General features: G+C 33.4%; 1 protein-coding gene across 2 annotated transcripts; it reads left to right on the plus strand.

Annotated features, from left to right (window-relative positions):
* Positions 1 to 699: 699 nt before the first annotated feature.
* LOC148628274 (uncharacterized) lies at positions 700 to 9,614 on the plus strand. 2 transcript variants are annotated; one of them, XM_088585370.1, is made up of 4 exons: positions 700 to 859; positions 5,505 to 5,589; positions 8,194 to 8,345; positions 8,689 to 9,614. In XM_088585370.1, exons 1-4 carry the CDS (start codon positions 808 to 810, stop codon positions 8,961 to 8,963), a joined length of 564 nt encoding a protein of 187 aa, XP_088441496.1. In that variant the 5' UTR covers positions 700 to 807; the 3' UTR covers positions 8,964 to 9,614. The 2 variants fall into 2 exon arrangements, with proteins under 2 accessions (XP_088441496.1, XP_088441504.1); XM_088585378.1 differs by having other exon boundaries at positions 8,194 to 8,285.
* Positions 9,615 to 14,062: the final 4,448 nt, after the last annotated feature.

A 14,062-nucleotide genomic window follows, 5' to 3' on the forward strand; every position in this document is an offset into this window, starting at 1 on the left:
TAAGCCAAAAGAAGACTAAGGCAGAACATATCACAAGGATAATTTCATCAAATGAAAGTTTCTTTTTATCTTTTATAGTTTTCAAGATATTGGCTGAAAACTGAAAAAAAAACATCATTTCATTTTCACCTTTCAAGGGCAATGACTCTAACAATGAGTCATCCGACAATTTTGATCCAATTGAGGCTTTTGTAGGCTTTATAATAAGGAGCATTTAGGCAATTGAAAGAATTTGGCTAAACTTAACTGCTTTAGAAATGTATGAGAAAAACTGCTGACTGACCCCATTGTTCTGTTTTTAGTGACAGTGGCCATGTTTTTCGACTGACCAAAAATCCCTTACTTAAAGCTACGCAGAATACACTAAGGAAGATTCATACTAAGTTTGGTTCTAATTAGTCAGGTAGTTTCAGAGGAGAAGAGTTTTGAAAAAAATGTTTACGACAACGGACGATGACGACGGATGCCAAGTGATGGCAATAGCTCACATGGCCTTTGACCAGATGAGCTAAACAAAAAATGCCTATTATAATATAGCTATTACAATGTGTTATCTATAATATCAAATTATAGTTTAAGCATTAAAATTAACTTAGCCTTTTAAAATTACATGTACACTCCTATTAGTCGTTCTAGTTCATTCTCCGGGAAGTTTCAATTTACAGTGGAAAAACACATGAAATTTACCTTTAACAAAGAGTTAAATGACTTGTAATATGTAGGGATTGCCCATTTCCTGACCCATATACATTTTCACAAACGTAGTAAAAGTTCCGTGTAGGTGCATGCAGATTTTTTCATGGTGAAATGGACAAGATTATGAAAACTGTTTCCATCGTTTTTGTGTGTTTACTTGCAGGTTTGTTTAAATTTACACGTGTATTATTAATATCATACTTTTAATTGATATGTTCCTTGTAAAATAAATTTTCATAACTTTTGATAAACGGATTTATCAACTAAATTAGGTACCTAACACTCGTTTATCTGCAGAATAAATATGCTGCCAATTAACAATAATTATTTAGGGAACATTAATTTTATGATTCACTTAACAAATACAGACCACACATATTTCTATATTTGACTATGGATTTGTATTACTAAAGGCTCCAAGAAGCCTGAATCGCTTTCGCCTTTTCAAGGGCAATAACTCCAACAAGGAGTCTTCATACAACTTTGACCCATTAGAGATTTTTAAATTCTTCCTTTTTGTTGTTTTTCGATGACAGACAGCACATAGACAAGTGCACCCAAAAGTGTCTGTCATGGGTAAAGTAGCCAAATGCAAAGAGCAAAATAAAAGTAGTCCTGACCAGTAAAGTTCAAAAGGTCAATGAATAAATTAATCAATGTCGTCTGTCTATTTTCATTTTGAAACTTCGACGTGGATTTCATGTAAATCGTATTTATAATAACTTTATAGCAACAAAACCTCTGTGGAGATTCGAACTCCAGCCTCCTGATAAAAACTGATGTAATCGCCACTATACTACAAAGGCTGCTATAATATGACATTTTCTGTTGTTATGTTTTGGGTTAATTGTGGGTCAGTAAATAGTAAATGGTAATTAGCTAGATCAGGATTAAGATTAATGTTAACAGTTGTATGCACAGACTTTCTCACGACCATCTGTTGATTTATCCCAGCATCACAGGATAAAGATCTGTAGTTTTATTTTGATAACATTTTATGACACTGTCCCCCGTTGAACATAACACTGATTTAATTAATTGCTTTTGACAAGTAAATATTTTGGTTTGATTGAACTTTAGAAAGTTATCCATTGGTCAGAGTTAGAATTTTTAATATTTTATTTACAATTTGGGGGGGGGGGGCGGGTTGGTGTGTTATATTCTCTACACGTTTTGTATCTTTAGTTAGCTTACCATCATGCTCCACTCTTGTGACATCGAGCGTTACTCATGTTATTCATAACTTATTTTAACATCTATATAACATAATAATAAACAATATACTTAGAACAGTGGATTAAATATTTAAAATAGTGGAAAGCCCAGCTCCTGATTATTATTTAGTTGACTTTTTCCGGATTTATGCTTTAATAGTTGAACAACGTGTCCCCCAGTTGTTTACATGGCGGAGAACCCGGGCATGTGCTTACATTTATATTTTGTCCATGTACATATATAATTAAACAACTGGTCAAAATAACACTGCTCATGACAAAACATAGCCCTGAAATAATGATTTCATTTAATACATTGGACAGGCATTTTAATCCACCATTGGAGTATATCCAGTAAAATTCCAGCAGCATGTAAATATTACACACTTACTGCTCCCAATTCACAAATTACAATTCATGCAAGATAGACGTGAGAACCTGTTTTGCAAATATGTTCCCTATAAACTATTCGATCATTTATTGTTATTTCATGTCATTTAATTGTTAATTGATTAACTTCGATGCTGTGTATACCAAAATCTACTACGCAAATGACAATATATGCATTTGGGTCAGTATATTGTTTACACATGTTACGCAAAAAAAGTTCCAGTTCCTTTATTGTGATTTCACAATTTTAAGCTGTAAAGTGGAAAAAATACGTTCTTACACTCGTCATCTATAGAAGATCTGGCATTTCGTCCACTCGTGCGAGAAATTCTTCCTTCGTCTTTAGACTCGTCTGCTGCGTGAAAAGACAGAATTTCTCACACTCGTGTAAGAAATCCCAGATCTTCAATGGAGATCGACTCGTCAGTGTAAAAGAACTATACCTAAAGGATCATTGCAGTAGTCGACAGTTTTTGTTTATCTATTATCATGGTTTTCAAGATACATTTGTATTGGCTAAAAACTGCATAAAACGTAATTTTTTGCATTTCAAGAGTTGTTGCACTTATAAATTATTCCAACATGTACAGAAACTCCTGTAGGTCTTATCGGAAAGAGCGACCGATCATTTCATTAATTGAAAGTCTTTTCCTATCTATTATAGTTTTCAAGTTATTGACTAAAACTGCAAAAACGTCATGTTTCGCCTTTTAAAGGCAATGATTTAGCGAGACTCTCCAAGCTTAATGTTTGTGGTTTCGTAAAGCATGTGTGTGTTTTTGTAATGACCGGTTTTAGAAATGTCAGGTTCGCATTCATAAAACGCAGCTCTGCATAAAACGATTGTAGTAAGTTGGTTTTCATTTCGAAAGCTAGCCTAAACCAAAAAAAATCATGTAATAACTCATACGAATGATTCATATCAAAACTTATGATTTCTCATTGTATGAGTTTCATGTGAAAAATTTCGCATGTGAATGAGCTAGTAACTCCAACTGAAATAAACCGTTAAAACATCTTAAAAAGATCACAAGAAACTTGTACATAGAACTCCTTCAAAACTCATACGAAATTTAATAACTCCAACAGAACTGTAAAAATTAATCCTAATACCTACAGCATTAACATAACTTGTTTCTACTCAAACCAATGCCATACTCTAAAAATGTTTAAATTAATACTTTAAATTTTAAGCACAAAATTAGTAAATTTAAAGTTGAATTTCTTATTCGGGTTTCATATCTGGTCTATCTTAATGAATAGATGAAATTAAGGGTTTTTTTCAAAAAACGATTGAAATTTAATACTCGTGAGATCCCATTTTTTAATTTCCTGTTCTAACTTCCTTTTTGTTGTGGTAAACATGACTGTATTAAAACGAAACGCATTCATTTCGATAATTGTTCCTGTCCCTTTTCTGCCCCCATCATCAGTATAATTAAAGAAATTTTTTAACCATTTCATGAATTTGACAAATACATTTTAATAGTACTGTGTAATACATACAACCCATTACCAATATTCAAGTTGCAATACAAAATGTACATGAATATTTATTTTCACGTATGTAACATATTGGCAAGCCTTTTTTTTAAAAAACCTCATTGTGAATGGATTGCGGTGTTGCATGGGTTGCCAGCCGAGGTTCCTCAGAAAAAGGGGGACATTATTTGCCATTTTTTTGTCAATTTTACACATGAAAATGACCAATTTTCCAATAAAATGGAAGGATGCCGACCTCCTGCACCCCTGGATCCGCCACTGTGTCGACACATTATAAATACAGTATGTACATATATGTTGTATGTGCCATAATATAAATGGCAGATGATTGTTTTATTTTTTTAATATTCTATTCTATTCAACGGGTACCCGCTTCATCAAATTTCTCAGCTTGTTTAGTTACATCTAAGTCCTATAACTTGAATGAAACAAATAATAAACGAATAAACATTGTACAAACAAATTTAAAGTTTGTGTATTAAGCCGTTTAGAAAAAACGCTGACATCAAAGATGCCATGTAGTATTAGATTTTTATATTGAATCATAATAAATCTAAACTCAATTACTGCAGTCGGATTTTTTTTTACACGTAAGTAATGTTTTCTGAATGAATTTATTAATAAGTTCAGCTCTGCCTAAAAACTTAGAGGCTTATATTTAAGTGGTTCATGTATTTCTTAATTCGAAATACCTTTTATTGGAAATGCTTCTTTAGGACCTATCAAAAAACTGTAATTGGAAATATAAGAGCAATAGAAGTAGTCCACTGGAGATATTAACAATGAACATTTTGGTATGTTCCACTACAGAAAAAGTACAGGAAATTTTCCCGCCCAAATTTTTACAATTTAACAGCCAAATAATTTTTCAAGATATAATGGCAGGTCCCAGTTACTTTTTGTTCAAAATTATTTCAGTAGACCTCATAGAAACTGCATTCAGAAATAAAGTGCAAATGAAAGTTGCCCACTGGAGATATTAACACTCAGATTTTGTTATGTTTTACTACAGAAAAAGTACAGGAAAACTTCCCGCTGAATTTTTTACACAATAATCAGTAAAAAAATATTTCACGATAAATACATGTCGCAGATCCAAAGACATGAACATAGGAAGTGTTGTTTTAGGACCTAACAAATGAATTTATACAGTTTCACTGAATATTTAAGATAATATGATGAATCGCCCTTTGCTTTTTTAGGCAGAACTATGTGTAAAATGTACATCCAGCATCCCTTTACTCTTTACTCAATTTTTGATAAAGCAATAGAGTTGGTCGTATAACTATTTCTAGTTAACATCTTTTAAAATTACCCAGAATTTTCTCAATTCTCTGGTCTTTGATATTTCCATCAGAAGCTATGAGTTGCCTCGTAAATTAACATAATCATTTCTATCTTCTTGGTTTTATCGAAAAAGTGTTACTATATTTTACTTACTTCTGGATAATTACTGGAGTGCACTGCACAGATACATCCGCGGTCGAAACTTGTTTATATGGTGAGATAAATCACGTAAATTACAACATAAATTGCAATACATGTACTAATACTGGTACCACTCAACCCCGAATATCAGAAAACCCAATATTAAGAGTGTACATGACAAACGCGAAGGCTGCTGCATTATGTTACATGTAATCAGCTCCGTCCTTCATAGATAAGACCTACATGAATACACTATCCTATCCTGTCTTTCAGCATTATCAACGCATGCAAGATCTAGAGTCAGAGTAAGATATGGTCGATATAGAACATATTCCTACTACTCCAGTTCTGGATGGTCGTAAGTATTTACATGTACTTGTAATATGTAACTACATCTGTCATCAAGTCGATTCTGGTTTCAGATGCGAATTTAAGCCAGAATTCCAGATCAGGGCGAGGCGGAAATAGAATGAAAAGCCGAACGAAGCGAGATCATGGTGAGAAAAGCTGAAAGTTTTTTTCATTCGCGTTTTGGGTCTATGTAGTGAGTTTTAACTTGATTGATACACTGTGTGACACAAGAAACATAAATTAAGAAACACACCAATCCATATTTAAAAAAAGAAAATTTGCTGAAAAACCAAATGCTCAGAAAAAATCCATATGAAGTTGGACGTTTATTGCTGAATCTTTCAGAACTAGAATGTCTGCTTTGGACTTCAAAATAACACTTTCGACTTAAGTATCAGTCTTTCTAAACATCAGACAGAACGTGATTCATGCATATCAAAAACCCACCGAATTCAGTTTTATTATTTGTTCAGGAACAGTTACTGATCACATAACCAGTCTTAGTTTTTTATTTGGTTTTTGCGCATTTGAAATAAAAGTTATATAGATTGTACATGAAATTGGCACTTTGCAAAGTGTGTATAATGTGTTGCACATGAAAAAAACAAACAAAAAAAACCCGCATTTTTTATTACACAATCCAAGTATTTACACCTCATAATCCCCACAAGTAATCATCAAAATGCCTTTTTAAGATATTGATATGTCCAATTTAGTTGAAATGCACTATGGTTAAATGGCGGGAAGATTTTACCACACTTTTACCCTATATAACCAGTCAAAAAATAACTACATCACACATGCTTCATGATTAATGAAATAGTTATTTTTGGTTGTTTTCTAGATGTAATATACCAAACTGAGAAAAATGATAATTGTACCACCCATTCCTTGGTTCTTATACGGAATGGTACTTAAGTATGTTTGTGCATAAAAGCCAGGCAGGTGGTGATTCAGCACATCTTCAAATAATCAATGAATCTGTATAAATACGTTTGTTAGATCCTAAAAACAATTCTTCCTATATTCATGTCCTTGGATCTGCTACTCACCGTGAAAATATTTTGACTGGTTATAGTGTAAAAACTCTGGTGGGAAGTTTTCCTGTATTTTTTCAGTAGTAGAACAAAACCAAAAACTACGTGTTAATACCTCCAGTGGGCAACTTTCATTTGCACTTTTATTTTTGAATAAAGTTTCTATGAGGCCTACTGAAGGATTTCCAATCAAAAAATATTTGGGTTTTCCTTTGTATTTTAAAATATTTTTTGACTGGTTAGTGTGTAAAAATTTTGGCGAGAAATTTTCCCGTACTTTTTCTGTAGTAGAACATAACCAAATTTTGAGTTTTAATATCCCCAGTGGACTACTTATATTAGCACTTATATTTCCTAATACAGATTTGCAATAAAAATATTTGGTATTATAAAATGCAACGAATCACCCTTTAGAAGCTTCTGTCTGGTTTTAAGGCAGAGCTATACTTACTAATTCATGTTATCATAGTGTGATGAATAGTCAGTTGTCACAAACGAATGTTTTCCCTTAGAAAATATGATTATCTTATAGATATTGAATCTGCAATACATACGTGATACAAATATTTGTATCTCTTGATTCTATTTTGTCTATGCAGTGTTTGAGCACACAGTATAGAAAGCTTGTGGTGTTATAGTGATTTGCTCTATTTCGTCTATTTCGAGTCAGAATAAAGATGTAGATTATTCTAAAGATTTGTGATTCTCTGTGGTCCGTTTTTATAATTAATGGACCATCTGATTTTTCGGGGCTATGCCCAAATTTTCCATCCTGTCTTTTTATTTTGAGAAAATCTAGGTCCTGATCGTCCTGTCTTTTTTTCTTGAATACAAACAAAAATAATAGGGCAACAATAGATCTCGCTTTTTTTATTTTTTTTTTATGGCCGGTCCAGGCTTTTTAAATTCTCGAAAATTTCAATCCTACCTTTTTATTTCAAATTTGATCCTACCGCCCCTTACTTATGAAAAATAAGATGGTATTTCCCTAAGTATGGCTGATAAGTCTTGTATATTTCATTAAGTGCAATGTAATACAAATTCACCTTGTCAGCAACCGTAGTATCTTGTATAGTGTAATATACATTTTACTATTTGATGTACACATTGTGTCATGCGTAGCAAATCCCTTTGCATGAGTAACTCGGCGGTTGTTTGAAGAAAAGCAGATGTCGCTTACCTTACTGGTGCCCATAGTCCATGTTGTCAGTTTTTAGTTGAGTCCGGTTTTCTCTTTGTACGTGTTATTTTGTTTGTTTCCTGTCTATTTCCTGCCTGGTCTTTATCCTTGAAACATATTCATTTGATTACCGCTCGGATCTTGATTACTCTTTGAAATTACATGTATTGACATTCCACAGTTTTAGTCAATGCTACTTCCCAAATCGCAGTCAACATTTCATACACAGTATAAATAGACTCGTGAGTACAAAGTCATGTTATTTATATGCAAGCACATGTACGACATGCAATGGTCTCAGAGTGAATAGACATGAACGTTAAGCATATCTTTTCAGCGCAAGGGGTTAATGAACGGGTTTCTCTCTATAGTTTACTTGTTCTTTTCATTTCAGATTAAGTACTGGTGCTTATGCGGGAATTGTCGCTGGTTGTATTGGGGCAGCAATTATCGGCTACGTTTTATACTATTTGATACGAAAAAGGGGTGTGTGTAGTAAGTCAACGACGGCTAGTGGAAATACAATGGGCAGTACAAATGTTGCATGTGAGTAAATTTTGTCACTAAAAACAATGATGAATTGAAATTGAACATATTGTATTAGTTTACAGACAAAAAATAGTACTTATTTATTTCTTCATTACTCTAAAATGTACTTGAGGTATATATACATTTGTTTTCACTCAAGAGGACACAATACCAATTTTCTTTAATTACGATTTTCCGACCAAGCAATAGCGACAAATAAAAAAAAAACATATATTGTAGAATAAAGATCCGATCTGCAATTCTGTAATAAGTTCATATAAACAAGTTGTTTCTAAGGTAAAATTGACTTCTATTTCTGTTACATGCAATGTACAAAATTCACTAAAATTGTGTATTCCAGATTCGAGTCCACCACCACCATATTCTACTGACAGTTCCGGAATGACCCCATATTCACAAGGGTTACAGAATTACCCAAGTCCTACATCAGGGTCTTACCCTTCAAATTTGAATAACACACATAGCCTTGGATTACAACCATACAGTGGGATGCCGTCAACTGGTAACATTGGGTTTAATTCTATGCCCTTTTCGGACAAAGGTTGTGAACCAGTAAATGTAACAAGCAATCAATATGGAATAGGGCCGACACCTTATCTTGTGAACAGCAACTAACACTTTGTCAACCTAAAATTGGTTATCACTATAAGGCAAAATAATTATTTTTTAAAAAACTTTTGTATTTTATAGTTTCCATTTTAAAAATGTACTTCTGATAGACCCATATTTTGTGACATTTACGTCTATTGCACAGCTGACGTCAGCTGTTTACATGAGTAATCAAGAGTAGATGGAATATTGTTCCTAAGCAACCCAGAAAATGTCATTTATGTATTATTGGTGTTGTCAATGATGAATCTCATTCCTTATTTATATGCAAATTTGACCATTTAGTTTCTCAAAGATGTAAACTTATTCCTAGTTGCTATCTTAAACATCCAAATATATCGAACATGATAGGACTACTCTCTATATGTAATGTTGAGGTGTATTAACGTTTGTCGTTGTGTATTTAGGAGATTGCCTTATTGTTCTAATTCAGGAATTATTTGTTATTTATTGTTTTTTATGTTTGGTGATGATGGATGTGCTTCATTCATGTTTATTAATATTATGAAGTTATTTTTTGTATTATTTAAATGTATCTGTTTTAATTCATATATATATATATAATATATTAGGTATAAAATATGTTTCAATTTGTTTTGCTCAAGTTACATGTATTCCATGTCTGAGTTAATTAAAGAAAATCTTGAAATCTTGAAATCTTGATGGCAATAAACGTTCATTGGAACAATGATTCTAGCGGAAATCAAAAGAATTTAAACCATTGTTGTGACGTCAACCTATTGTTTTAACAAAATCAATGTTTTATAAACACTCAAAGACAAATTAAAATTAATGAATCTTTAAAAATATAGATTAATTTGGTCATTTAAAAAAAAACTAATTTCAAACAGTAAAATATCAACATTTCTCTTATTTCCAATACATGAAAAAGTATATGTTGCCGTTCTCCAAACTTTCATCTAATTTGGTACATCATTTATCATAATACATCCAGGGGTTTTTACTTTAGCGGAGTTACCATATTTTCAACTCAGAAATTTTAGAAAATTTACTAATTAAAAGCCAGATATGCAGGGTAGTGTTGAAATAAGCCTCTCTGCTAATCTGTATTTTTTTTTTTTAAATCTATTAGGTTTATGGAAACAACTGTAACCTAAATGGGATGAAAATCATTCGTTCCTTTCGTAAATTCCTATTACATCTGTTGACTGTTTTTGAAGGGTAAACGTTTTGGCAAATACATAACGTCTATTTTTTTTTTTTTGGTAAAGACTCTAAACATACTCTACTGGTATCATTTTTGCTCATATTGAATCATTTATGACAACTGTCAGTTACTAGCAATACCGTAATATCCATTACCTCGTGTTATTTTTTACCTTTCCAATGACGTTATATGTCAAATCGATTTTCATTGGTGCTTCGCACCCGGAGAAACAACCAATCGGCCAAACAATACTCGCTAAATATGAATGATTGTTGTCAGGGCTTTGAAGGAGCGAAGGTGGTCTCAAAACCCTAACTTGGGAGGATGATCTTTACCATGTGAACCGATTTGAACCGTTCAACAAAATGTAGTTTTCCTTCTCTCTTTCGAAATGATATTTAAGAGCAACCTGGTGGATATTTCTAGAAAAGCATAAGGCTCTTACCCTACCGGATCACCTGGTCCATGCTCCCTGTTATCAGTGGAGTCCAGGTTGCTCATTTACTTCTTTTGTTTCTTTGTATGGAATCTTGGTTCCCTCGTTTACTCTTCTCATTTAAATGCAATATTTTCCATTCAATTAGTATAACTTTGTATTGGAATGCGTTATTGTTCTTTCAATTGGTATACTTTTCAATTTAAACGCAGTATTTTTCATTCAATTGCAATAATTTTGAATTTGTATGCAATAATTTTCATTCAGTTGGTTTAATTTTTTATTTGAATGAAATATTTTTTTATTTAATCATGATTTTTCGATTAAAAGCGACAGTTATCATTCGCGTATATGCAATATTGGCATGATAGGACTTCTATGACGTCATGAGGTCATTCAAATGAAAAAAAATATACCAATTAAATAATAAAATATTGCATTCAAATGAAAATAAAAAAAAAACAAATGAATGAAAAATGTGGCTTTTCATATAACCTTTGTTCTCAGGAGATAAAAAAAAATACGGAATGTACTATGGGATACAAAACATCAGGGAGATAAATATCTAAATGGCACTAAAACAGCATATAAACTGTTTCTATGTGGATTATCTCCTAAGAGCAAACAGATTTGAATAAATAATTTTACATTTCACCATTTAAACTTATAAAACAAATGTGAAATCTTTTTGTGGTGCTTCACATATTACGGAATTTGCATGATACTTACAAAGAATACTGTTTATAGCATTACACTTCTGGAGTAAATATTCCGGTAGGTAAACACCGTTTTTCAATAATAAGATGTTGATTGTTTTGCATGACAACGATATCCAAAATCAAATTTTCGACAACAAAATTGTAAATGAGCTGATCCTGTTAAAGCAAGTTTGAGTCTTCTACAAAACTATTAATAATAGTTCTTCACTGCAAAATTTTGAAAGACCTGACGATTCAAGGTACGGTATCATTAAACTGTTTGAACAATCATTATTCTCCACTGCACAGACTACCATCACATCGTATCTCTTATCGATGTTATCGTCACGCTTTCCGACTAGCTCAACATTATTTCACAAAAAAATTCCCTATGCGTAGCCAAAATAACGGCTGTTCATTTTAACACCCCCCGTATGGAAGTTGGATTAATTAAGATATAACCCACAAATCCAAGTAAGCCGTCTATTGAATCAGTATCAGTATAGTATTAGATAGTTTCAGCCGTTAAATCATCGCGTAAATGTTTTTAAATGAGTATTTTGTCTCGAAGCGACAGCGAAAAGAAAAGAGACAGTGTGGAAGTGCTAAAGGTGGGGTTGTACCGACAGTTTGACGATATGAAGACGTAATATTAGAAATTCTTATCGCTCATCGATAAAACAACAAACTAAGGTGTTTGGAAGTTTAATTTCTTCTATCACGTGTCTTCCTACTGCTTTTGCGGACTTGTAAAGATATTTGTAAAGATGAACTATTATTTGGTGCTGTCCAAAAGCTGCGGTGCAAATGCAAAAATTGGATGGGACTCAAATAGCCCCATTAGTATAGTTCGATGTAATAGTATAATGTTATAACCATCCTGATTCATCTATATGAATAGCTGATAAATGGGCTTTTTTGTTTTATTGTCTTGTAAATCTTACCACTACTAGTTTTCTATACTTGTTTGCCATGAAACGAGTGTAAAGATACGTCAAATCGTAATAAAAACAACCTTCCTGTGTATGTTCAAAATGATTAGTATCATCTGCAAATAAAATATCAAAACGCAAAACTAGTGGCTAGTCTATTACATGGAGCAAACGTTGGCAATTTTGAATGGGTATGAGACGGAGTGGTGCTAGGATATTATTTTGTATCCTGACTTTTTATTGTGAGTCCCCATGCAGGTCCGGGTGTCAAAAGAATAGGCCTGCAGCAGCGCTAACCTTGTCGTAAAAGGCAACTAAATAGTGCTCAGAAATCTAGCCGGGGGCCAGGCGCTCTACCCATAGAGCAACTGGGTTGTGTGCCCCAGCTGGTGGAATGGGGTACCCCTGGCGTGTTACGTGCTGGGGTTGTCAGGCTATAATACGGAAAACCTGATCGCAAACCACAGTGGTGCAACATGTTGGAAAGGATGCCACGTTCCTCAAACGTTAAAGAACCCAGATGTGGTATTTGATAGGAGTAGGAACCTTTGCGCCCCTTTTTTCTAGTGGCAATAAAAATTTTTCGACCCTATTATCCTTGTGTCCTATCCATTTTTCTCATTTCATCATCATTTCATGTTAATTTATCATTCATTTCATGTTCATCGTCTGAATATAGCTGAAATATTACTGCTCGGACGTTAAACCCCAACAATCAATCAATCATTTTATTGTGAGATAATATAGGCCCTGTTTTTTTCTTTCCGTGACGAAACGCGATTGAAAGTTGTTGTGGAAAATAAACAATGAACAGAAAGGTTGATAGGTGAACATGACAATGTCACTTTTATTACCTGTTCTATCTTTTTATTTTTAGCACTATCATCAGGCAGCAACATTTTCCGGGTGGGGGAGGGGGGGGGGTATGGATTTTTTTTTGGGAGAATAATCAAGGGAACCAAGGTTATAGAAGGTTATAGCGGAAATCACAAGAATGTAAACCAGGGACAAAAACTAAACATGGAAAACAGACATACACAACAAAGAACAAAAAGTAACTAAAATCGTACATACAAAGGAAAAGACGCAAATAAGCAACTCGGACTCCACTAAAAACTGGATTCACCGGTAGGGTAAGTGTCCTCTGCGAGTTTCCAATAAAAAGTCAACTCCGGGGTAGACGAAAGAGGAAAGGAAACCTATGACACGTTGAAAAAAATCAGTTTTTATGGCGCAGATGGATACACCGTATCGATCAACGAGTTCATGATGACGACCATAAAATAACATTATACATCATTGTTTTTCCAAAAAGATGGTACACCTAGGTACAGATATATAGTTCGTGGTAGAGATTCCCCATACTTTGTGAAAAATAATTCCAAATCATCTTCCAAATATACAGAGGATGTTTACAAAATCTTGTGGTGGACGTGTTTTTCAACAAACGGTCGGCATTCAAATGGGAACAAATTGTGCTCCTCTACTTTCTGACATATTCCTTCACTCTTATGAGGCTGACTTTATAGCTGATCTGATCCGAAAGATTGAATATCGTTTAGCTAGATCCTTTAATATCAGTTTCTGATATATAGATGACGTATTATCTTCAAACAATCCTAATTTTGGGGATTTGGTACATCGCATCTACCCCAAAGAACTTGAGATAAAGGATACTACAGTCACTGATTTGTTCTTGTCATAGTTTTCTTTTACTCTTTCCTCTTTCGTCTACCCCGGACTTGACTTTTTTATGAGCAACTCGGCGGTTGTTTCCAGAAAAGCAGAGGACGCTTACACTACCGGTGCACCTGGTCCATGCTCCCACTTTTTAGTGGAGTCCGAGTTGCTCATTTTCTTTTGTTACTTTG

This window comes from Perna viridis, chromosome 1 (assembly GCF_037379345.1).
Source record: "Perna viridis isolate PV_CMFRI_1.1 ecotype Kerala chromosome 1, ASM3737934v1, whole genome shotgun sequence".
Classification (NCBI taxonomy): domain Eukaryota; kingdom Metazoa; phylum Mollusca; class Bivalvia; order Mytilida; family Mytilidae; genus Perna; species Perna viridis.

Coding starts and splice junctions, on each gene's coding strand:
- LOC148628274 (XM_088585370.1), top strand. CDS start 808: ATGGACAAGATTATGAAAACTGTTTCCATCGTTTTTGTGTGTTTACTT. Junction 5,590..8,193: donor TACTCCAGTTCTGGATGGTC/GTAAGTATTTAC, acceptor TTTTCATTTCAG/ATTAAGTACTGGTGCTTATG. Junction 8,346..8,688: donor GGGCAGTACAAATGTTGCAT/GTGAGTAAATTT, acceptor TGTGTATTCCAG/ATTCGAGTCCACCACCACCA.